Source organism: Oryctolagus cuniculus, chromosome 8 (genome assembly GCF_051225735.1).
Source record: "Oryctolagus cuniculus isolate XC-2025 breed Fujian yellow rabbit chromosome 8, ASM5122573v1, whole genome shotgun sequence".
Lineage (NCBI taxonomy): Eukaryota > Metazoa > Chordata > Mammalia > Lagomorpha > Leporidae > Oryctolagus > Oryctolagus cuniculus.
Genome location: NC_142874.1, coordinates 146,751,298 through 146,775,903, shown reverse-complemented (window position 1 = coordinate 146,775,903; position 24,606 = coordinate 146,751,298). Strand labels below are relative to the sequence as shown.

Genomic DNA, 24,606 nt, shown 5'->3' with positions numbered 1-24,606 from the left:
AAATCCTGTGAAATCTAAAATGAAACTTGCAAGTGTAGGAGCCACAGCCACTGTATTAAATATGAAACTTCATTAGCTAGCATCCATCACGATCAGTTACACACAGAATGACTAGATTTATCTGTATGTTTGTTGAGCCCAGAAGAGTTAGCTAGAGACTGCAGTTTATTTCCGAATAATGATAAGAATGACGACACTTGGACTCCACGCAGGTCTGCTGTAACTGAATCAGATCAAAAGCCTCAGTCGGATCCTTGCAGGAACGCACAGTGCTTCACGCACCGACACCCACAGAAAGGCCTTTTCTGATACCACCATAGACGAATCCGTGAGGATAAACGTGGAAAACTTTTCACTTAAAAATAACCCTCTTTAGGCTGGCATCGTGGCTCACTAATCCTCCACCTGCAGCGCTGGCACCCCGGGTTCTAGTCCCAGTTGGGGTGCTGGGTACTAGTCCTGGCTGCTCCTCTTCCAGTCCAGCTCTCTGCTGTGGCCCGGGAGGGCAGTGGAGGATGGCCCAAGTGCTTGGGCCCTGCACCCGCATGGGAGACCAGGAGAAGCACCTGGCTCCTGGCTTCGGATCGGTGCAGCGCCAGCAGTGGTGGCCATTAGGGGAGTGAACCAACAGAAGGAAGACCTTTCTCTCGGTCTGTCCCTCACTGTCTATAACTCTCTCCGTCTCTCTCTCTCACTGTCTAACTCTGCCTGTCAAAAAACCCTTTTTAAATTTTATATCAAGCAATGTTTAGCACAGACATATTCTAAGTGGATATGGGTATTCCAGTGTTTTACCTAATGACACAAACAGGACTTTCTCCAGCCGGGATACCTGAGAATTGCAGGCATGATTGCACGCACCCTTACAAGTCTTTAAGCCCTTACTTGGGCCTATAAATCACTGAGTTCCACTGCATATTTCAAATAAAATGCATTTCATTTCACAGAAATATGAGCCCCTGGAGTAAGCTTAGAATAAGCTTAATTTTTTTAATCATCTGAAGTATCTTTTACAAACCACCTGTGCCAAGGATTTAACTTCAGCTTGCACACAGGATCGTGACTTCCTTGTGTGAACACCACGCATCGCAGCCACTTCCGATCCTCCCTGCTGGCCCACCACTCGTGACAGGGTCCTGGCTGTCTCTGTAATGATCACTTTCCAGTTTGCTTGTTTGCCTGCGCCCCTTGCGCCCCGCTAGGCTACGCACCCTTTCACCAGCACTTTCTAACAAGTAGGCACACATCAAGTACACTCGTAACTACGTGTGGGCTTGGGAAAGCAGCATGGCGAGAGTCTGGCATAAAAATCAGAAAGGAACTTGGAAAATGAAACAGCCCAGGAGGAAACTGGAAACACGTGCGTCTCCCTGACTCCCGAGGCAAGGTGGAGGCATAGCAGATGGCCAGGTGCGGCAGCCCATGTGCCCCTGCGCTGACGTTTCTCCAGGAAAATTGGCGCTTTTCTGACAGACAGAAGCTAAGTCCAGCTCGCACTTGGGCACCTTCCCCACGCCTGCAGCACTGGGATTCCCTGCCGTCACGGGTGGGCTCCTCGGACGACTCGCTCCCAAGGCTGCCTTTCGCCTTAGCATGTTCTGCACGGTCTTTCTCACACTGTGTGTGCGACTGTGTATCTAATTTCACCCTAAGCTGGTTCTCACAACCACCCTGAGGAAGGACTGGCGGGAATTACTATTATTTTCATTATTTGCTTCACAAACCAGCAAACAAGCCGGTGCTTGACCAAACCGGGCCAGAACGTCCAGCTGTGCGTCCCAGACTGGCACCCTCCACGGATGACGCTCCTTGGCCACCGGAAACAACACAGAATATTAACTTACTCCACAGATGACCGCCATAAGGGACACTACACACACAATAACACAGTAACACACACATGCCAAACATGACACTTTCTGAAAAAGGACTTTGAAAGTTTGGTCAACGCAGAAATAGTGGCAAATAATTTTCCATAAAAATCTCATTTGTAAAATAATTCTACCTGAATAAACCGCTAGGTCAAGTTAAGTAAAATTAAATTTGCTTTCAGAAACACAGGGTGTAGGGGACTTGACAGGACACTTGATCTTCTCCTCTTTCATTTTGAGAAAATACAGACGTCTAACACCCTAAGGAAAACAACTACTATGGAACCATTTTCTTGTGTTTCAATAGATTCAATACAATGTTTTCTGCAGACCATCCTAAGTATTTGACATGATAAATACAGGGGTACTTCAAAAAGTGTGTGGAAAATTGATTAAAAGACAAGTTTATTTTAGTGCAAAAATTCTTGAAATACATGTATTTTTTTCATACCAGGCACCTTCCATGAAATTTTTGAATACCTGTCATATGTATGACTTTGGTTTATTTGCACCAAGGTAAATTTACATTTTTAGCTCCATTTTCCATGAAGTTTTTAAATCCCCTGGTACCACTGACTGTTGATATGGGTGATGCATTTTTGTACTAAGACTCCCTGAATTCTACTTTTCAAATCAGATCAGTTGAGAGCAAATGCAATACACGGTGTCTTCGCACAAAAGGCAATACTCTCTGACTCGTGGATGTTTCCTTGACAATGTAAAATACTTTGTATTTTACTCGAGAAATAATGGGCTTCAATTTTGCCAGGAGTAATTCTGATTTCTCATAGACTCGTTCAGCCGGGGGCAAAACAGGCGGGCTAACTGCTGTTTTGCTGAAGACATTCAGACAATGAAAATGTTGCCGCCATGCAGAACAGCCCCTTGGCGTCCCTCCTTCAATCAGACACTTCCATAAATCATCTGCGAGACTGCTCCGTCCCTGGCATAGGACGCAGCTGCGCTGTTGTTTAACACACAGCATTTCCCCCATGGCGACGGTTGGGGGACAGCATTTCTTAATTCCAAGTTTAGTTGCAGTACGTGTCGTTAGCTTCGTAAAGCGGTGGGTAGCAGGGTGAACACGAGCTAGCTGGCCCTAGCAACTTCCTCACACTCCCCCACAGCAGCGCTGCCAGTGCCCGACGGGCACCCTGTGCTGAGCGCCTCCAGCGCCGGCACCGTGGAAGTCCTGCGCGCGAGGCCAGCTGGGCTTGGGCAACGACGGATGTCACCTGACTGGGGAGGTCCTTCTTGGTCTCAATCAGTTCACAATCAGTTGACTCCGATTACTTAAACAAATGGTTCCACAAGGTGTGTTTTAAAGAGGAATGGGCCTCGGCTAGTTCTTGTCCACAGAGGAGACCCCAGCCCAGCGCTAAGCATGGGTGCTGGCTGCTTGGGAGGCGGCACTGATGGGAGAGGCAGGGGAGCGACCTGGATGCTACTTCTGCTGTTCAGATCTCAGCTCCCCCAGCCGGCCCACCAGATGGGTCTTTCCCAGAGCCCTTGGCCCTCCCTCTGTGCCCTCCCTTTCAGCCTGAGGTGTCCCTGAGAATCTGGGGGAGGACAGAAGCAAGCCCGCATCACTGAAAGCTCACGGTGTGCTTTCTGCCTCACCTTCCCCAGAGCTGCTCCACAGTGTGGCTGCAGAGGAATTCACTCACCGAACACTAACAGCAGACCCCAGACCCTGGCACGGGGGGCTGTGCAAGTCTGAGCTGTGCATGGATTCTGATTATTACTGACTGAAAGAGAAAATCAAGGTGTGGTAGAGAACCAGGGTACATTGCTTAGTAAAAGCAACTCTTAATGAGAATTAAATAGATCTGAACATTTTGTGGAAAATAATAAAGTCAGTATATTTTTGGGTTAATTTTTATATAAGAAAAAAAGTTAAAGGAAATACTTTGTAACATTTTCCAATACTTTGGAATGTGTTGAACGTTTCGACAGAAGTTCCAATGTCATAACATTTTTGTTTACTTTCTCTAGCTACAGTTTCAATATGCTTTTATTGATATCTGAAAATAAATCTTGATTACCTCTATAAAATAAAAGGGAAGTTGTATGTTTTTTTTTTCCTTTTAACTGAGATCAAAATGATTGAGCAGCACTTACAGGAATAAAAAGCTCCTGACAAAGACTGAGCCACATGCACCTGCCAACACTGCTCCCCGCGCTTAACACGATGGGAGCCCCCACGGCTCAAGCTAACGATTCAGAAAATTTTCAGCAGAACACCAACATTTCTAAGGGCTGAAAACGCATTCATTATAGAATAAAAATACATGCCTTCAGAGTTCATTCTATTTTCCACATTGATTTAGCAGTGTTGTGTTAATAACGAGTAAGTAAACTGTGTTACATGTGCTACGTTTTCTAAGGTCCCAAATACAATGCATCTCATATAACAGGAATTTACTTGAGAAAACACCAACATGAAAATACACGTTTTGAAAACTTCCCTCTCTCATATTTGAATTTTTTCCAGATTATTATTTTTCACTACATAATATTACACATAACATCAGGTCACTTAATTCTTTTAAAACATCAGTATGGGGGATGGGTGTCTGGAAGCATTACTGTTGGGTGGGATGTGATCGTAACACTTCAAAGGAAGCAAGCAGCACCATATGTGCCTGTAGAGGTATTTATTCCAAGAACTCTTCTGTATATAGAATTGTATCTTAATTTTTCTGTAAAGGTTTAGAACCGCTATAGGGAAGATGATGATAGGAATATAGTTATATTTATTAAACCAATTAACTCCAATGTTAAATATAATATTCCTCATAATTGTTGCCAGTTTAAAATTGTTGCATGTGTGCAATGTGCAGAACGGCTTTGAAGTCCATTTACCCCACGCATTCCTCACAATGGCCATGCTGTAAAAATCCATGCACGGTCCATGTTCTCAGGGATTGCTCTGCGTTTCACAGATGTCTGTGCTGTGCCTGGACTGCAGGGGGCAGCAAGGGTGGGAGCAGGGGCCCTGGTCACCCAAGGGTGCAGGTGTCAACCACGCCCCTCAGGATGAGGTCCCGGGTGTGCACAAGTTCCTGGGTCACACTGAAGGAAATGCAGTGTTAGCATCAAAAACTCATTTTCTCAAGTTTTTGTGACAAGGCTCACGAGCCTCATTCATTCATTCCACACTGATTTATGAAGTCCACTGATTTATATTGTCCAGCAGTGGACAATGCATTGATGCCCCGCCCTTGTGGCCCCCGTCTCAGAGAATCCATGTGGGAACAGAGTTAAATGCGTTCCAGGACGCTGGGGCCATGAGTGACCTCAGGGAAATGGCTGCAGCTGCATGGACGTGCACACAGTAGCTCTTCATGGCTATCGGGGAACCCAGAGGTCCTTCCCCTGACAACTGAGAAAAATACAGAAGATGCGCTAGTGTCTGCAAATGACATAAAGTAGACAAAAATACTATACTGAACAGAAAATGGCTGACTGAAAGTAAGGGGTTGGACGTGACCTAGAACGATGGACTCTGGGGGTTTAATTATCTTAACCTCAACAGAGCACCATGATCTAGGAAGACATTTCACATAAGGCTAAGGTTTGCCCGACTGAACCATACAACTTTGAAGACACTATGCTCACTGGATAGACACCCATGGGTTTGTTACTACTGATGGTGACCAGAAGAAGGCCATCATGGGGTGGCAAAGAGCCCTTCAATAACTTTGTGCGTGCTCACGGCTCACATCAGTGCCAGTGGGTTGGCACCATCAGCAACCCTGTTCCCAGGGCCTGCGTCATGCACAGGGCACAGCCAACCAGCAGGGTACAAGGCAGGAGGAGTGATGGTGACAGCTGCCCATGGGTCTCTGGGGTCTTTGTGAATTGAGGCGCTGATCTGATCTTCGGCTCTGTTCTTCAACAGCCTTGGAAGACAGAGGAGAGATGGGCCTCCTAACCAGACGTGGGCGTTTTCTTCCTTTAACTTTCACCTGCATTTTTTAGATGTATTCACAGATTGCACTTGATGATCACGCATTTAGATCAAGCGGGGGCTGGACCTGTCTTCCCCACTGTTGTGAATGTCTTTACTGGATCTGTTGTCTGCGTGCACTAAGGCACTTCTGGAGGTCACGTGGACAGCCCTGTGCAGCTGCGGGCAGGTAGCTCATGTCCGTGTCTCCCGGGGCACTGCGTACCAGGGGATAACAGCACTACACAGGCTGTGGGGACTCAGACTTAATGCACGTAAATTGTTAAGACAGCGCATGGCTCGTGGTGAACATCAACAACACGTAACTGATCCCTAACTCAGCACTGCAGAGACCTGAGATAGAGGATCTTTGTCAAGACCTCCAATGAGAACGTCATGTTCGGTACCCCGAAAACAGGAATGACTGATCAAGCTAAGAACATGCACGCTTTCTAGGCCATTATCTAAGGGGCTAAGGGGCCAATCTGGACCTCCAGACATTTCACATTTAATACGATGTATTATATATGTGTGTGTGTATATATATATATATATATATAAACACATTTTTGCATGCAATATGGAAATACATATGTACGTCATTTCTCACGACCTAGCATTGCTACTCCTTGGTATTTTCATAAAGGAACTGAAAACTTCGGTTCATAACAGCCTGATTCATAATTGCCCAAACACAGAACCAAGGAAGACGGCTTCCGGAGATGTGTGGATAAACCACCTGTGTCCATACAGACAGTGGAGACCGGAAGAATGGCGCTATCAAGTCAGGAAAATACTGGGAAGGATCTCAAATGCAGGCTACTAGCAAAAGAGGCCAATTGGAAAAGGCTACAGAGCGGCACAAGTCCAACAGAATGGCGTCCGGGAAAAGGCAAAGCTGTGGAGAGCGAAGAGGCCAGCCGGGCCAGGGTTTGTGGCAGGGACAGAGGTGTCTGTGGAGGGCGGAGGGTTTTCAGGGCAGGGCAGCCGCTCTGCGTGGCGCTGAATGGTGGTGCGCGTGTGCTCCATTCACCCACACCCATGGAAAGTCCAGCTCCCTGAGTGAGCCCTCAGGGAAACTGAATTTGGGTGACAAGGCTGTGTTCACGTAGGCCCGTCTACTGAACAAAGGTGCCCTCTGCGGGCAAGGTGTGTGCCTGTGGCCTCAGCACCCAAGTGGGAAATCTCTGGACTTTGAGCCAGTCCTATTGAGAACCTAAAAGATCCCTAAACACCAGTCTACTAATCAAAAACACGGAAGCTGTTGAACAGATATACCTCAATATATTATTCTAACACACTAGCAAAAATCCATCTTCATAATCATATGGAAACCACTTTTAAATTTGCATAAAAATAAATTACTGGAGGACTGGCATTGTGGCGTAGCCAGTAAAGCCACTGCCTGCAGTGCTGGCAAACCATATGGGCACTGGTTTGAGTCCTGGTTGCTCCACTTCCGATCCAGCTCTCTGCTATGGCCTGGGAAAGCAGAAGATGGCCCAAGTGCTTGGGCCCCTGCACCCACATGGTGGACCCAGAAGAAGCTCCTGTTCCTAGCTTTGGGTTGGCCTAGCTCCAGGCATTGCAGCCAGTTGGGGAGTGAACCAGCAGATGGAAGACCTTTCTCTCTCTCTCTGCCTCTCTTTCTCTCTCTGTGTAACTCTGACTTTGAAGTAAATAAATAAATCTTAAATACATAAATAAATTATTGGAAAAACCCAGAATGTGATCTTTTCCCAAAAATACCTGATTTTGTTACTATTATATATTTATTAAAATCAACAAGAAAAAAGCTATAAAAACAAAAGCTACAATTTATATAGTTAGCTCGTCATTATTCAAGTCTTTCTCAGAGGGTACACACATTAAAACACAGCACATACTTGACACTCTAAGTATCACCACCAGTGAGCTAAAGCAAAGACAAACACAACTGGGTAAACAGGAGCTGGCTCTGCACCCTGAGCCAGGGAGCTGGGATCCCTGAGGGCCCACCCTGGACACCAGCGCTCTGGGTGGAGCTTCTGAGGGGTTTCCCTGCATGACCAGAGCACAGAGCCACAGGTCCAGCGACAGGCCCAGGACTTAGAAACCCAACTCTGCGCATCTGTCGCCTTCAGCTCCCATGCAGGGGGTCATGCTAGTCACAGGTAGTTAGGGGATCTACAGGTGAGCTGCTGGAAACACCTCGGGGGTCGCAGACGGGCTCTGTGCAGGTGCAAGCTGGGTGCGGCCTTCCTCGCCCAGAATATCACCAAAACCTGTGCCACAGCCATCTGGCCAGACAAGCTCTTGTTTTGAGAGAATGATTTTGTTTAGGATTGAACCACAAAAAAATCCTTTTTTTATATTTTGATAGGTAGAGTTATAGACAGTGAGAAAGAGAGATAGAAAGGTCTTCCTTCTGTTGGTTCACTCCCCAAATGGCCACAACGGCTGGCGCTGTGCCGATCCAAAGCCAGGAGCCAGGTGCTTCTTCTGGGTCTCCCATGCGGGTGCAGGGGCCCAAGCACCTGGGCCATCCTCCACTGCCTTCCTGGGCCACAGCAGAGAGCTGGACTGGAAGAGGAGCAACAGGGACTAGAACCTGGCGCCCCAACCAGGACTAGAACCCAGTGTGCCAGTGCCGCAGGCAGAGGATTAGCCTAGTGAACCACAAAAAATCTTACAATATCTATCTTATTATCCCAGATTCCCACAGAATCATTTAATTGTAATGAAATAGTACTTCATTTAATAAAGAACAGCTAAGAATATTAATGAATATCAATGCTTTTCAGTAGTCTCATTGACTCCGAAAATGCAAGAAAAATGATGATGAGAGTACAGAAAATAACATCTGTGGGGAGCACTCAACTACCTTCCATGACCTTCAGTTCCTACACTCATTTCTAAAGAAATCCACATTTTTAATGCCCAAAATACCTTAAGGAAAAAAGGCCAATAAAGTAGTTTTATAATTGAAGGCATTTGGATCCCTTATGCTAATATCACTAGACCAAAGAAATAATTACACACACACACACACACACATCTATATATGGTAGTTTTCGAATTTCAGAAACTGGGAGGTTACACTGTTCACAATTTGAAACTGATTTTAATCCACTTTCAGTGAAAATCTTGCTGTGGAAATATGGTTTGAGCTTGTGTGTATGTGGTTGTTTTTGGCTTTGATCACACACTTCACTGTCTTTAAGACTGGAGCTGCAGAATGGAAGTGTTGCTAGCAGCTCTCTAGACAGCTCCCTGCCCCTCACACCTCAGATTGGGACCTTCCTGGGGGCCCAGCTCAGCGCGGGGTAAGACAAGCAAATTAGGCCTTGACGTGGGTGGGTTTCAAACAAGTGCAGCCCTGGCAGGACGGGAAGTGCCACCCTCGCGTGGTGCTGTTTTAATGTCCTGCCCGAGTGCCACTGCTGGGCTGAGCGTCACCTGGGGCAGCGACTGACGGAACCAGGAGGCCCTATGTGGCTCACTTCCAGGGGTCAGAGCTCGGGTCCAGTGGCTAAGGTACTCCATGTGGAACAGACTGGTTTTACTGCGATCCCCAAAGGAGCACTCACACTCAAGGGGCGCGGCAGGCGCCTGTGCATACTGGGCTGCCCGGGGCACTCACGTTTGCATGCAGGTGGCCGTCCCCTGTTGCTCCACTGTCCGTCCTCCTGACACACCGCCGTGGCTGGCTGGCCGGCCTCCAGCTTAAAGCCCTCGTTGCATTCATAGGTCACTTTGCTGTCCAGTGTGAACTCGTTGCCGGTAAACGACCCGTTCCCTGGGGATTCTGGGATTCCGCAGGACACAGCTGGGAAGACATGGAACGAGTGCAGGTTTAATCCTACCAGGCATTACTCCTTCATCATCATCAAGATCATCGTCATCATCGCTGATGCTACTGAGGACAAGGCCGCCCCACCTCCCGCAGGTTAGCCCCGCCTGGCAGGCTTCATCCAGCCAGTGCCACAACGCGGCCTGCTTCCCTGAAGGTGGGACAGGAGGGGTGCCCACCGTCCTGCCTTTATCATGTGGTGACTCCTTGGCCCCAAGTTCTGTTTCCCCAGAAAGAGCATGGAGGTGCCCACCCCAGGGCTCAAACACTGTTCCCTCTTCTACATCCTCCTCCCGCTCGCCCAACTCACATTCTCCAGGAAAAGTCACAAGAACTGACCCAAGGCCACCCTTGTCCCTGCTGTGAGGAAGTCTATGACTGCACACACTGTGTATCGGGGAACAGGGCCGGCAGGACTCGGGTGCAGGCGGCAGGGAGGGCCAGGGCGCAGCAGAGCAAGCACAGATTAGCTTCAAGGTGAAAGGCACAGTGAGGACTGGCTCGGAGGAGACGAGGTGGCTTCCAGTGAGTAGGATGCCACGAGAAGGCAATACACTGAAGAGGGTATTTCAAAAGGTCCGCGGGAAATAACAGGCATTATCACTGAATTCCAGTTTCTCCAAAAACTTTTTGAACTACACTTCCACTGTCCTGTTAGGTTGCAGACGTAGCTACTGTGACCCACACAACAACGATGAGTTCTGGGCTCACAAGTGACAACTGAAGCAGGGGGTCAGGAGGCAGAGAGGGCGTTTCCCAAGGCTCTGACGCCACTGACCCGAGAAGCTCCGCAAAATCTAAACGAAGGCCCTCAGGTGACTCAGTGGACGTCAGGTGGTTCACCTCGTGGACTTCAACGTGAGAGCCGAGCGTCCTCCTGCCCCTGTCGAGTCCAGCGAGAACACGCTGGCAGCATGCGGGCGGGGGAAGGACTCGTGGAAGAGGTCGCATAACCCCGTGTCTCGCGGGGCCAGACGGACAGCACGGCTGGCTGCAGGTGGCACTGCAGGGTCCTGTGAGACCCCCAGGCTCGACAGCCTGTGGCTGCTGAGCAAGACCGCCAGCTGCCCTGGGGGGACCGGGTTTTCTGGGTTTAATCTGAGTGTCTCGGTTTGTCGTCTGGTTCTTCTTTAACAAATCTTGAATAAATACAGTGTGAAATTATCAAAGAAGTGAAAGAAAATTTAGTGCTAACAAAAGTCAAACTTCAGGAAAATCCAAGGTCAACAATTTTTCCCATCAACTATGTCGACCATTTGAAGTGTATGCAGATGTGTGTGTCAGAGAGAGAGAGAGAGAGAGAGAGAGAGAGAGAGACCTACCACAATGAACCATTTGCAGCTGACAAGAACAAAAACCACAGAGCCACAGACACCACGTGGGCAGACATAAGCACCTGGCGTCCACGCCCTGCGGGGGGTGGGAGGTTGGGCGAGCTGTCTCAGCAACGCCCCGGGCTGGTTTCTTTTCGGTTCTGCTATGCCTCACCGCACTGCCCACCTCCTTTCCTGGCCGTTTTCTGACAATCACCCATTCGGGCTCACAAACCTCCTCTGCCCTCCCACGTGCAGGCCCCGTGTTCCGTTTCCCTGAAATTCTTATTGGAGGTGAGCCCACCACCACCTGGCACTTCTCAGGCAGGCTAAGGGGCAACAGTGACTTGCTACAAACACATGAAGCCAACTCCGCGATGCTGTCTGCTCTCTGTAAATCCAGACAAGCGGGTCCCGAGTCCACGGACTTCCGAGGCCCTGGGAAAGGCTTGAGTGTGAGATGCGGTTTTCAGTCCCTTGGGTGTCCTAGCAAAAGGCGGGGCTGGAGGCTGGCAAACAAGTGGAACCCAATGAGGAAGAAAAGCTGTGATTATTTTGGTTTTGACTTTAGAGAGAGGGAGGGAGGGAGAGAGGGAGAAGGGGAGAGGGAGGGGAAGGGGGGGGAGAGGGAGATTTTCCGAGTTTCCTCCCACTAGATAGTGCCTGAGATGCCAGGGGCTGAGCCAGGCCAGAGCCAGGGGCCTGGCATTCCATCTTCATCTCCGTGTGGTTGGCAGGGACCCAAATGCATGAGCCATCACCTGCTGCTTCTTGGGTGCACATCAGCAGGAAGCTGGATTAGAGCGGAGCCCGGATGCTGACCTTAACTGCTGGGCCGCCTGCTGGCAGCATTCTTACAGAATAAACCGGGCTTATGGGATGAAGAGAGGTTCCTGCTAGCCAATCACAGTCTATGATCATTACAGCTTTCATCATCAACTTCTGTTACATGTGGCCAATCACTATTTTTCAATTGCTTTTGAATGGATAAACTGGGAAATAAAAAGCACAATTACAATGTAAAAAGTTGGAGATGTGGTGACAGAGTTCCCGTTCAATGACAGACCCCTGGAGGAACGCTGTGCCCACTTCTCAGCCTTGACCCCGGGTGCTGAGCAGGGCACAGCCTTACTCCGCGGGTCTGCTGGGACATGACTCCCATTTCTCGAGAAAGCTCGTGCTGCTGGGCACAGGCGTTTAGACTTCCCTAAACGCTCTACGGCGGCTGCTTAGCCTTTCCCCCACGTCTTAGAAGTGTCTCCTTGGGCATCAGCCACCCTCGGAGTGACAGCTGTCCCAGCAGGTTTGAGTCTCACACATCAGTGGCCTGTGGGGCAGCCTGGAGTCGCTGCCACTGCCACCTCCTGGGGAAGGAGCTGTGGCCCCCACTGCTCCTCCCCAGGCACTCTGCTTGGCAGCGAGCACCCTCCTGGAACAGCAGGTGTGAGTAGGACACAGCGCGCACCACAGCAGGAGGCGCTGGCCATGGTTTGTTTGCCCACCCTGTGTCACAGGGAGAATGTTCTCCCCTGCACAGATCCAACTCAATCACAGGAGAGCGTCTGCACAGGGTCAAGTGCAAATCAAGTCCCTAAGCACATTGGAGCTTATTTTAGTACAAGGACTAATAGTGCCAGCTTGTTAAAAATTGAAAAACAAATGAATGCGAAATGCCGGGGCGGGGACGGGCTGTGGATTCTGCCAGTGTTGGGATGGAACTGAAGGATTCCTAATGCACTTCTCTGTCTGGATGACTCCGTGCATCCCGGTCCTTTGGGCAGGGAGCGCAGGCTTTCTTGGAGTTCGCATTTTGTTTCTCTAGGTTCGATGCTATTTCTGGGGTGCTTGGTTCACTAGTATCCCATCCGGGATAACTGAGGACAGAATGGAAGGAAGCGGGGAGGGAGGCCGCTCCGCCTGCTCAGGGAGGTGCCACTGAGTCGTCCCCCAGTTTCCAAGGCTCCTGAGCCCTGGGCCACCTTCTCTCCACCCGGCACCTGTTCTTTCATTTTCAGAGTGAGCCTGAGAGGTGGAAAAGTGAAATTCCATCTGCTCGATCATGCTAGAGCAGCAGTCAGTGAGGATTCTGCGGCTCTGAGCTTCCTGGATGTCAGTGACAGCAGTGAACCGGGGACGGGGCCCTCTGCGGCGGCCGCCCAGGCACCTGCACACACTCAGGCTGGCTGTGGGGCCTGGGAAGCACTTGCCCACAGCTGAGAACTCTCAGGGGCCAGCACAAGCCAGACATCTTTCATCCTTGCCTCTGCCTGCGCTCTAGACTTATCAGGAAATGAAAAAAATAGGTACTGCAAAAGCTGATATTGTAAAGTGTTTCAAAAATCGCCACGGCTTTAAATTTCAGGTTGTGCATTTGCTTAGATCACACTATGAATAGTGATTCAGGGATCTCTCACATTAGGCTCACAAAGCGTAACTTCTGTCTTTTTAATTCTGAATAATACTATGATGAAAACTATCATTCTACAATTCAGTGGCCAGGACTACATCTGAAATTCTAAGATGCTACGTTAAAGGAATGCCATCTTTGATGCAACTCAATTAACATAAAGATTGACTTCAGAACGGTTTCTCACGAGACAACCATGACTGAGGTTATCTTGCATTTGGTGGCCACAAAGTCCCCTTCCCAGGCAATCACTTACCAACCTGTGTGATTTTGTGTCACCCAAGAAGCCAAATCTAGTACCATTGAGCAAAAATTACATAAAGCGAAAATGGGCCGTTTTCTCATAATCACAACTATGAAGTGATGTGTGCGTCATTGTGCCTGACCCGATCGGTATCCTCATCTCCTTAGTTCCCCTGATTCTTCCGTCGGGCGGGTGCTGCTGAGGGAGGACGGCAGAGGTGAAAGGGCGCAGCTGAACTCTCCTGGTGAAGCTCCCACAGCCGTAAGTGAAGAACTGCGGCTCACACCAGCTGTGAATGCCCCAAGCCAGCACTGACCTATGGTTGAGGAGCACAGGTACGGGGCACTGGCCTACAGCCGAGGAGCACGGGCACAGGGCACTGGCCTACGGCCCAGGAGTACAGGCTCAGGGCGCCCGGCCTACGGCCGAGGAGCATGGGCACAGGGCACCTGGCCTACGGCCGAGGAGCACAGACTCAGGGTGCCTGGCCTACGGCAGAGGAGCGCAGGTTCAGGGCGCCTGGCCTACGGCCGAGGAGCGTGGGTACAGGGCACCCGGCCTACGGCTGAGGAGCGTGGACACAGAGCCTCCCAAGTGCGTCCAAGCCCCAGATCCCACGGCTCTCCAGCCACACTGCAGCAGACAGTCTTCAGGAAAGTGCCGAGGGAGGAACAGGACTCTCCTGCTGTGGTTTCAGAAGCAAATCAGTGGCTCGGACACTCAGGGGAGAGGCACACGGTGACCACGGGATCTGTGCTCCTGCATCTCGCTTGCCAACAGATTTCACTTTGCAAACGCTTCCTCTAGAACCACCAGTGCACACACGCACACAGAGTTCCGTTTTGGAAAAGCATTATCCTCTGAGTTCTATGCATCGTCCCAAGGAGCAGGAAAGTAAACTCAGATGCACACTCGGACAGCATTCCTAGTCACTCAGGCACATCTCCAGTCACAGCCACAAAATGCCAATCTCTTAATTTTGTGGAAGTTCTTAGGAAGTGCAGCCACGCGGTGAGACAGGTTTCAGATTAGGCCAAATGGTGCTTTGGTCGATTACCCAGCACAGAAGATGCTGATTCTCTTCCAAAGAAGAAATACTCCCCAACTGGACACCCTCCACCTCCCCTGAGCGGTCATTGCTACGACCCTGTGACTTAGGAGAGCATAGCTGCTGTGCTTCTGAGCTGAGGGAATCTGCAGAAATGAATTTTTGGGTCAATGGTGGGGCTCTCAACAGCATTCAGTGGTGGGGGCCATCTTCACTCCGGACACCAGGTCCTGAGAAATGATCGATGTTGACTGGGACCCACTGGGCACAGCCTGCAGCCATCTTACTCATTCCCTCATCTTACCTGTTCCTTCATTCAGCTGAGAAATACTTATTCCTGATACTTATCCACGTGCTGAGGCCGGTGGACAGGGTGGAGGAGAGACTGGAGCTGCTGCTTCCGCTCCTGACCTTGCCAACTTAGAGCAAAAGGAGCTCCAAAACAAACCAATGTAGCTGGCGTTTGCAAACATTGCTATCAGTCTCCTGAAGAGACAGAACAGGCGTAAAAAGGCTGTGCCCTCAAGAAAGGACCTGGAGAAAGTCCCCAGGGCGAAACGTTCATGGCTGGGGCAGGAATCTCTTTCCTTAGAGGAGGGAGAGGTGGAAGGTCCCGCTGGACACCAGGCCTGGAGGGGACCACGGCGGCTGCAGGGCAGAAATGGCCTGGAAAGGGGTCTGAAGACAGCCACGAGGCGCCTTCCTCAGGGCCAAGACCAAGGGATGGGCTTCTGATAAAACCGTGAGGCCATGCTCCACAGGTCTCGAGCTGTGTGCTGTTGACCCCAGGATGAAGCAGCCAGACCTAAGAAGCCACGTGGGACATGGGTCATCAGGAACGGCGGAAGGCTCGGAGCCCAGGAAGATGCAGGGACTGGGGACGCATTGGCCATCAGAATGGCAGCACCTGGCGGTAGGAATGAGGACCGCACACTTCACAGGGGAGCAAGAGGCAGACGCGAGTTAAGCCATCGGGCGGGCGGACCGCAGTGCTGAGAGGACGAACTCCTGGGCAGGTGAGGGAGAGCGGAGCTCCACCTTGGCCATGGACTCTGAGGCAGGCACCGCGGCTGTTCCTGACAGGCAGTGGGTTCAGCAGTCTGCAGCGGGAAGGAGGCCAGGGGAGCAAGGGAGGAGGGCCAGTGCCTGCGGGACTGTCGCCACCCTCCGAGAGGGCGCTCTGAGCCCTTCTGTGCTCTGCTCGAGCAGCAAGATGGCACAGCTGAGCGCCAGCTGCTCCCCGTGCCCGTAACTCTTCAGTAGCAAATCGTTCTCATTCTCCCCAAATCACGGGAAGGCCTGTCACCTGGCGTGCACTGACTCAGACTTTATGAGAACATCACCTTGGCGCCGGCTGCGGGGATGCCGCGCCGGAGCAGAGCCCACGTGCGCCCTGTACATGTGCATGTGGAGCAGGTCTTCAGCGACTGGGCACTGCCGTATCCCACAGAATTAGCTTTGTGAGGTCAGACACTGAGCCTCGGCGTTGAGGTTTGCTTCAGAGTAAACAGCAGGCGTTTGCTACAGCGGTTAATTCCCCGCTTCCCAAATCGGAGAGCCTGGTGCAAGACCGGGCTTCTGGGGCCAGTGCTGTGTTGCAGTGCTGGGGCGGCAGCCTGCGGCTCTGGCATCCCACAAGGCTGCCGGTTCCAGTCCCAGCTGCTCCACTTCCGATTTACTCACTGCTATGGCCTGGGCAAAGCAGCAGAAGATGGTCTTGGGCCCCTGCCACCCCCTGGGAGACCTGGAGGAAGCTCCTGGCTTTGGCCCGTCCCAGCCCTGGCCGATGTGGCCATCTCGGGAGTGAAGTAGCAGATGGAAGAGCTCATTCTCTGTTTCTGTCTCTCTCTCTCTCTCTCTCTGTCTCTCTCTAACTCTGAGTTTCAGATAAATAAATAAATCTTAAAAAGAAAAAACAATCTGGTTTCCCTACTTTCGATCCAGCGTCCTGCTAATGTGCACCCCAGGAGGCAGCAGGTGGTGGCTTACGTGCTTGGGTCCCTGCCACCACGTGGGAGATCCGGATTGTATGCTGGGCTCTTGGATTCAGCTTGGCCCAGGCCTGGCTGTTATGGACATTTGGGGAATGAACCAGCAGATGGAAGACCTCTCTCTGTCTGTGTCTCTCTCAAATAAAATGAAAAGTAAGTAAATACAAAATTTTCAAATTAAACATACGTGTCTTACGCCACTTTCTGTTGCTACAGTAGGACACCTGAGGCTGGGCAGTTGATGAAGGAAAGAGGGGTCTTTTTGCTTCCGGTTGTGGAAGCTGGATACTCTGTAGTCAGTCAGCCACGGTGGCAAGGGCCTTGTGAGCTTCACACACACAGCAGGAGTGACAAGGGCAGGTGTGGTGGATGAGAGGAGAGATGGGAGGGCTGTGCTCTGCCCAGCCTGCTCTCACAGTTGTTGAAGACCCCCACCAGCCCCTCAGTACCTGCCCACCTCCTCAAGGTCCTGCTCCCACTGCCACCACAAGGGTGCTGCACCTCATGCATCTCAGGGGGTGGCTGTGGAGGAGCGGCCTCGCCCCCCGAGACTTCCAGCACCTGGGGGAATCCCCACTGCCGAGACTGCCCGTCCTCAGGGCACCAGAGGAGCCACAGCCTCTGCTACCCACCAAGTCAGCACGTCCGTAACACACATTCGAGTCTGCTTAGCAGAGAGAGTCCCACGTCATGGTCTCCCTAACTTGATGTACAGAACAAGCAGTTACTTTAAGGCAATGGATTGAATGCATCACCTCCCAAATGCAGGTGCTTTCTCACAATTTCATTAGCACATAGGGCTTCTAAGGGGTGACCCTGCCGTGAAGGCTTCTCCCTGGGGCATGGGGTTCAGGGCCTTGACCTAGGGCAGGGGGCTCAGCCCCTTCTGCTTGCCCTCTGTCTGCCCTGTGAGGACACAGCAATCCTGCCTTCCAGAGTGTGCAGCTCTCACCAGACAACCAAACACACTAGGGCTAGACCGCAGAATCCCCAGCCTCCTGAGCTATGAGAAAAAATTCCTGTCCTTATAAATGCCCCATCCCTAGTGTTCCACTGCAGGAGCACGAAGCAGGCCAACCCCTCCTAACCCCACACGCACCGTGTGCTTCTCACACAAGCCCTCGGCTGCACCAGCCGCAGTGACGCAGGGTTCAAGGAGACAGGAACCTTCACCCGCCTGGAGGATCCTGAGTGGGGGCAGGCATGGCTCCAGCACTTCTGTGACCTGTATCACATCCGCCTTGCCAACATCTAGCAAGTGAAATTTCGGCATAATTCGCAACCTAGCGGAAAATGTAACAAGCGCCACAGCCGGGAGAGAGGATCAGGGAGTGCATTCCTGTATTAGCTTTTATGCCAAGCAAGACATCCAAGAGGTTCTTTCAGCACGATCATCAGGCCTCAGGTGTATTCTGCAGAACAGAGAGCAAATGGTGACACTGGTGGGCTTGTGCCACACTCTTGCTTGTCACCGTTTGTCACCAACACATGGCACCGGCTTAGAAGCGTCATCGCATGGGCATTGTGTGGGCCCTTTGTGGTGGGAACCACAGCTTTGTGGTTCACTTGGCGTGAACGTCTGGTTAACGAGCTGTGAAGCACAGGCCACGGAGGCTGGAAGAACATGAATTCAGACTTCGCAGAGACATAGGTGTTTTCTGTCCCTCTATGACTTATGAGGACGTGTTAACTCTTGGGCCTTTGATTCCTCACCTGTGCGATGAGAGCCGTCCCACCTCCTCAGCAGAGTTAGCCGGGCAGAATTCAGGATGCAATTTACAAAGCAATGCATCTGCAACTTGAGGCCCTGTGCGAGCCGTGACATTTAGTATTTTGTCATGAGAAATAATCATTTTCCTCCGGATTTTGAGAACAGCATTTCTCAGACAGCGAGCGTGTTCTTTGGAAACAAAGAAAAACGTCCCCAGACAGAAGGTGGCCCAGCAGGGCTGGCGCACGGACTGCGGAGCAAAACGAGGCCCCCTCGAAAGGAAGCCTCCGGGACTGCGCCAGGGCAAGGCCGCAGCAGGAGCTGGTTTCTACCCAGAGAAGGCGTACCTAGGTCGGCACAGGTGTAATTGTTTACAGAAAACGTCCCCTCTTAGGAACATAAAGCAATCAAGGTAAAACAATAGAAACCAGTGTCTGAAGCAAGCAAGCTGGGAGGCACAGGGCAGAATGCACGTAGGTCATCTATAAATGGACCCAGATCCCAGCCGGCCGCCGGCCCCTCCCCAGCCAGAGGCTCCCGACTGCCTGAGCCTTCACTGGGTCTCACAGAAGGGCCCTAGGGTGTCCATCCACTTCTGGCTTTGATGGGAATCTGTGCTTTGTGATACGGGGAAGCCAGGACGCCGAGATCCTGCTCTGTAAAAGAAGTGAGCTCACAGCGGCTCTGAGAAGGCGTGGCTGCCATAGCCTACGTGAACCTGAGTTTACCAGCTGCACAATAAGGATGAAAACTAAGTGAAAAACCATAAAATAGGGGCTGGTCTCATGGCACAGTTAAGCTGCCACTTGCACTGCCACCATCACATATGCCGGTGCTGGTTTGAGTCCCAGCTGCTCTGCTATGGATCCAGCTCCCTGCTGGTGCACCTGGGCAGGAAGTGGAAATGGCCAAAGTGCTTGGGCCCCCGCTACCCAGGCTGTATTGAGTTCCTGGCTCCCATGACCACTCGGGGAGTGAACCGGCAGGTGGAAGATCTTTCTCCCTGTCACCCTCAGCCCTCCACTCCCCACCCCACGCCATTACTGAGGAGTCCTCGGTACTACTGACTGCACTTGGCAATGGTTATTAGGATGAATATTCTCTCATGCATTTTACTACTGTAATTCTTTTGTGAAGCTTAGCCATATTATCTAGTGCATTAGCACCAGGATAAAACAAGATAGGAAACATCAGGCAACCAACGTTCTTCAGTTTTCATCCCCTTTCATTTACAGGTGAAAATATGAAGCAGGCAGGCAGATCCGCTCCTGATTAAGGACACAGAGTACTCAGCATGTTTCCAGCAGATGAACTCAGGGACCTAATATGTTCTCAAAACCAATAAACCAATGACCTGAGACGCTGGCTGCATCGTAACAAAAACAACAAACACAGAATGTGAAGAAGAAATAAACGTGTGACCCAAAATGAGGAAGGCTGTTGAGGATGCGACAGAGCTGAGAGACCTGGGCCCTGGGGAGGTGAACAGAGGTCACGGATCACCACGTGATATGTAATTCTCACCACGTGACACACAATGCAACACGAGTCTAAGCAAGTGTCCAGTGAAGCGCTCAATGAATGGACACTGAAGACAAACTTGGTGCTTATTTTCAGAATTCAAGGCTATAAACCCTTTTCTTTTTCTTCTATACACGAGCTGTGCATGTAGAGGAGTAAAAATGAGAGAAAAACAAAAACCTCGCTAAGCGACGTCCAGGGCCTTCACCCCGGATAGGATCTGCCTGCGCCTCGTCCTCAGTCGGCCTACCTGTTACCCGATGGGAAAGTAAAGACATGCGGTCACGCTCGGGACTTTCCCAGGCGTTCTAAGAGCCAGCAGACTCGAGGCTCTCAGTTCCCAAGGCAGGCACATGATCTGCGTGTGATTTACAGAGAACGCAAGAGGAAACAGAGAAACTGGCGCACCCAGAGGTAGTGACAGTAGACATATGATGAGCAGATGACGGCAGGTGACAGATACAGACAGGAAGATAGGGAGCAAGACCGTATTCCATGCAGAGCATGAGGACAATAATGGAAACATAATAGGAGAGTTAGGAGGGGGTGAGATGCACTGACGAGTCAGAAGCATTCAGAAAGCAGAGGAAATCATGGGAGAAGTGTCAGAAATAATAAATGGAGCCTCGGGGCTCATCCTAAATGAAACAGAATCTCCTGGCGCTGCAGCTCACTAGGCTAATCCTCTGCCTTGCGGCGCCGGCACCCCGGGTTCTAGTCCCGGTCGGGGCGCCGGATTCTGTCCCGGTTGCCCCTCTTCCAGGCCAGCTCTCTGCTGTGGCCTGGGAGTGCAGTGGAGGATGGCCCAAGTGCTTGGGCCCTGCACCCCATGGGAGACCAGGAGAAGCACCTGGCTTCTACCTTCGGATAGGCACGGTGCGCCGGCCGCAGCGCGCTGGTCGTGGCGGCCATTGGAGGGTGAACCAACGGCAAAAGGAAGACTTTTCTTTCTCTCTCTCTCTCTCTCTCTCTCACTCTCCACTCTGCCTGTAAAAAAAAAAGAAAAGAAAAGAAAAGAATAGAAAAGAAACGAAACAGAATCTGTTCTGAGATGATCCACATATAGAGATTATCAGCCCCTCAGGTGGCCAGATTCGTTCTCAGCTCCCTAAATGAACCACAGGAACATTCTCAGATGGTTGTTTGATCATTTACATAAAAACAAGTAAGTGCACAGCCTCTCTACACGCGCTCCTGGAGGCTGGGTACGGGAACTGCTGGTGGACCAGCCTCAGGGCCATGGGCTGTAGACCACAGCCTGCTCTTCCGGGGCGCCTGGTGCCAGCATCCGCCCACATGTCTCCCGGTGCCCAAACTCCGGGTCAGTCCCGCAAGCGCTGACAGATGAAGGACTGCAGAATCCATGCCCTAGCAGTGAGCGAATGTGCAGCCTGAGACAGTCTCCAGGGACCCACTCCACGGAAACCCGTGACTTCCAGTGTCCTGGAGACCCAGCGCCCATCAGAGAGAAGGACAGCACATGGTGGGGGCAGAATGTGTGGATGACAACACAGCTGGAGCTGGGCTCCTTTTCTGCCGACCTTTCTCAGCAGCCGACAGCTGAGCAGTCAGCCTGACTCCACGCTGCAGGAAGGCGCAGTCGAAACGAGGAACAAGGCTACTACAAAGCTCACTCTGGTGCCGGTGCTACTGCTTTGCTAGCCACAGCTCCTGAGATACCTTGTCCTAATTTCTAAAGAATTTCAGCAAAACTATGAACCGCCAGCTTTTCAAAAACAAGGTATGGTGCCTGTCAAGGGGTGCTGCAGATGGCACACAGATGAACTCGGACCACAATGGACCAGCGAGGGTGACCCCATGTCTGACACTGCCCAGCAGGACAAGCCCGGAAGGCCGCAGACAAGAGACTCTTACTCACGCTTCAATCTTCCAGACTCCTCCAGCCTAGCAAACGCTTGGAATGAAGCGGCCGCGTCACAGGCAGGTAACGTGCAACAATCGCTTTCCCTGTCTCGGGGTCATCCTCAGAGGGGTCCAGAAAGGAAGAGTTTGGGAAGCAACAAGTTGCTAACAAAGGGGAGTGGATCAGAAGAGTCCACAGAGCTTTTCAGAGACTGACTGAGCTGGCGATCTCCTGTCTGACTCAGATCTCAACTCTGACTTTCCATGTACGCCGGGATGCAGTGCAAGTCCGGCACAGGCCGAGATCAGTAAAGCCAATGTGTGGAATGAGAGGGTCCCATCCTGTTCCACACACACACACACATGCCCACACGCATACATACACACACGCCCCCACACACGCCCCCACACACATACATACACACATGCACACACACGCCCACACACACATACACGTACACACATACATACACACATGTACACACATACATACACACACGCCCACACACATACATACACACATGCACACACATGCCCACACACATACACATGCATACACGTATGTACACACACATACACACATGCACATACACACGCCCACACACATACACACACATGCATGTACACACGCACACATACCCACACGCATACATAGATGCACACACACAGGCACACACACATACTCGCACACACATGTGCACATATCCACATGCACACACACATATCCACATGCACACACATACATATACACACATACACACATGCACACACATAGGTACACACATGCACACACACACACACTCATGTCCTCTAGTCCTGGACATTCAGTGCACACAGGGGGCTAGTGTGTGATTCCCGGGGCCATGCACACACACACTCAGGACGTCATGGTTCCCTTTGCCTGATCTGCAAGTTTTCCACCACCGTCAGATTACTGCCAGCTTCCCCCCACCTCCCCTAGCCTCTTGGAGCCCACACATCCCCTCCTGCCCCTAAGTGCCACCACTCTGTCCCAAGCACTGCCACCTTGTCCCACCCCAAACTCCCTCTGGCTGACCCTCCTTCAGGTGGAAGACACCACACCATTTGACACCCTGCAAGTGAAGGGACAGAGGCCAGAGCTCCCCACAGAGGATGAGCTGCGCCCTGGGAATCAGAATTTAAATCTCAATGCACCCGATCTAAAGCCAGGTCAGCTGTGTTCTCACCATCCTTCTCACGAACATGAATTAATATAGCAGTTATAGCAGTCATCAACACTCTTAAGTGATATTAATACAATAACTAATCAATATCCTTTAATAAGTTATATAAAACTCATTAACGTGAATGCATTAAGTATATCCTGTAACAATGAAACATTATGCTTTTAATTATTATACTGTCTCATTAGATATTAGTGCTCGATGGTCACTTGCAGAACTTATCTCTTTTCTGTCTTGTGCCGCGCACTGCAATTATGTAACTCATCTGGTTGTATCCTCATAGGAACAGCCTGAGTTGCTACTTTGTTTTATGGGGACAACAGACTACAGATATAACCTAGGGGTTCACTGGGCGGTCAGCCAGGAGGACAGGCTGCCTCCCCAACACCTGACTGTGGAGTGTATGGGCCTCCAGCTGTGTCCCGGTGACCCCCTCCCAGCAAGGTGCACACACGTAGAGCGTTGACCGTTCCCTTGTCCCTGGCATGGTGTTTCTGCTAACATGGCCTGTACCATAAATGCCGCTGCTCTCTCACAATGTTCAGTCACTGCTCAGAGACCCCACCCTGCCAGAGCCGTTACCCCTCCTCCCGTTTTTGGGACTTTTCCTTTTGTCCATCCTAAAATTTTCAATTTTTTTTATAATGTATTTTTAAGCCAGTGTATTCATAATTTTTCTTTTTTATGTTATATCTGAATTCGTGGGCTTCCAAAAGCTGTCCCTTTGCTGCCTAATATAATGGTCACTTGTTTTTTTCTTGAAAGCCAGAAGATCCTTGTAGATCTCCTTTCCCTAGGAGGAAATCTCACAGCGGATGCCTGGTCACATTATACATCCCCATTGTGGACAAGTGACATTAATCAATAAAGGTAAATATATGTGCATATGCACACAATGTCCTGCCTCAAGGAACTATATTTCAAACATAAATTTAAAAAAAAATCTCAGGCCATATGCACAAGAGGAACCTCCAATCTCAAATGGCATTAGTTCTCTCATAGTTGTCAAATTGAAAAAAACACGATCTGTAATGCCTATTCTGCACTCGAGTGGATACAGCTTTCTGGAAAATGAGTGATCACATTGTATTGCCATTCTGTCAGCAGCACGGCAGAGCCAAATGCAGTGACTGTCACAGCCACCTAAGCACAGAGCCATCTGAGTCTACTCCATCAAGTTCATTGCACAAATGGCATTTCCAGTTATCAGGCAGCGTGTACGCAAAACAGTACCAAGTGCTCAGGACACAGCGTCCCGTCTCCCTCCGACGCTGCAGGCAGCGACCCATAAGCGAGACGCCTGACTATGTGCTAACTATTAGTCTGAAGCTGAACACAGCCACAGAAAATGATTTGCAGGAGGGCACATCCCATGGTCAACGCTGTTCTAAGTTACATTAAAAGAAAATCCATGGAGGCCGGCACTGTGGTGTAGCAGGTAAAGCCGCTGCCTGCAGTGCCAGCATCCCATATGCGTGCTGATTCGGGTCCCGGTTGCTCCACTTCCCACCCAGCTCTCTGCTATGGCCTGGGAAAGCAGTGGAAGATGGCCCAAGTCCTTGGGCCCCTGCACCCACATGGGAGCCCCGGAAGAAGCCCCTGACTCCTGGCTTTGGATCAGCACAGTTATGGCCATTGCAGTCAATTG

General features: G+C 50.8%; 1 protein-coding gene across 2 annotated transcripts in view; it reads right to left on the bottom strand.

Moving 5' to 3' along the window:
- CSMD1 (CUB and Sushi multiple domains 1) overlaps window positions 1–24,606 on the bottom strand; it is a 2,062,046-nt gene that overhangs the window by 78,409 nt on the left and 1,959,031 nt on the right. For both annotated transcript variants that reach the window (XM_070047233.2, XM_070047234.2), the window contains exon 50: window positions 9,446–9,631. In XM_070047233.2, the coding sequence (XP_069903334.2) occupies window positions 9,446–9,631 (186 nt within the window). The remainder of the gene's footprint in view (window positions 1–9,445; window positions 9,632–24,606) is intronic.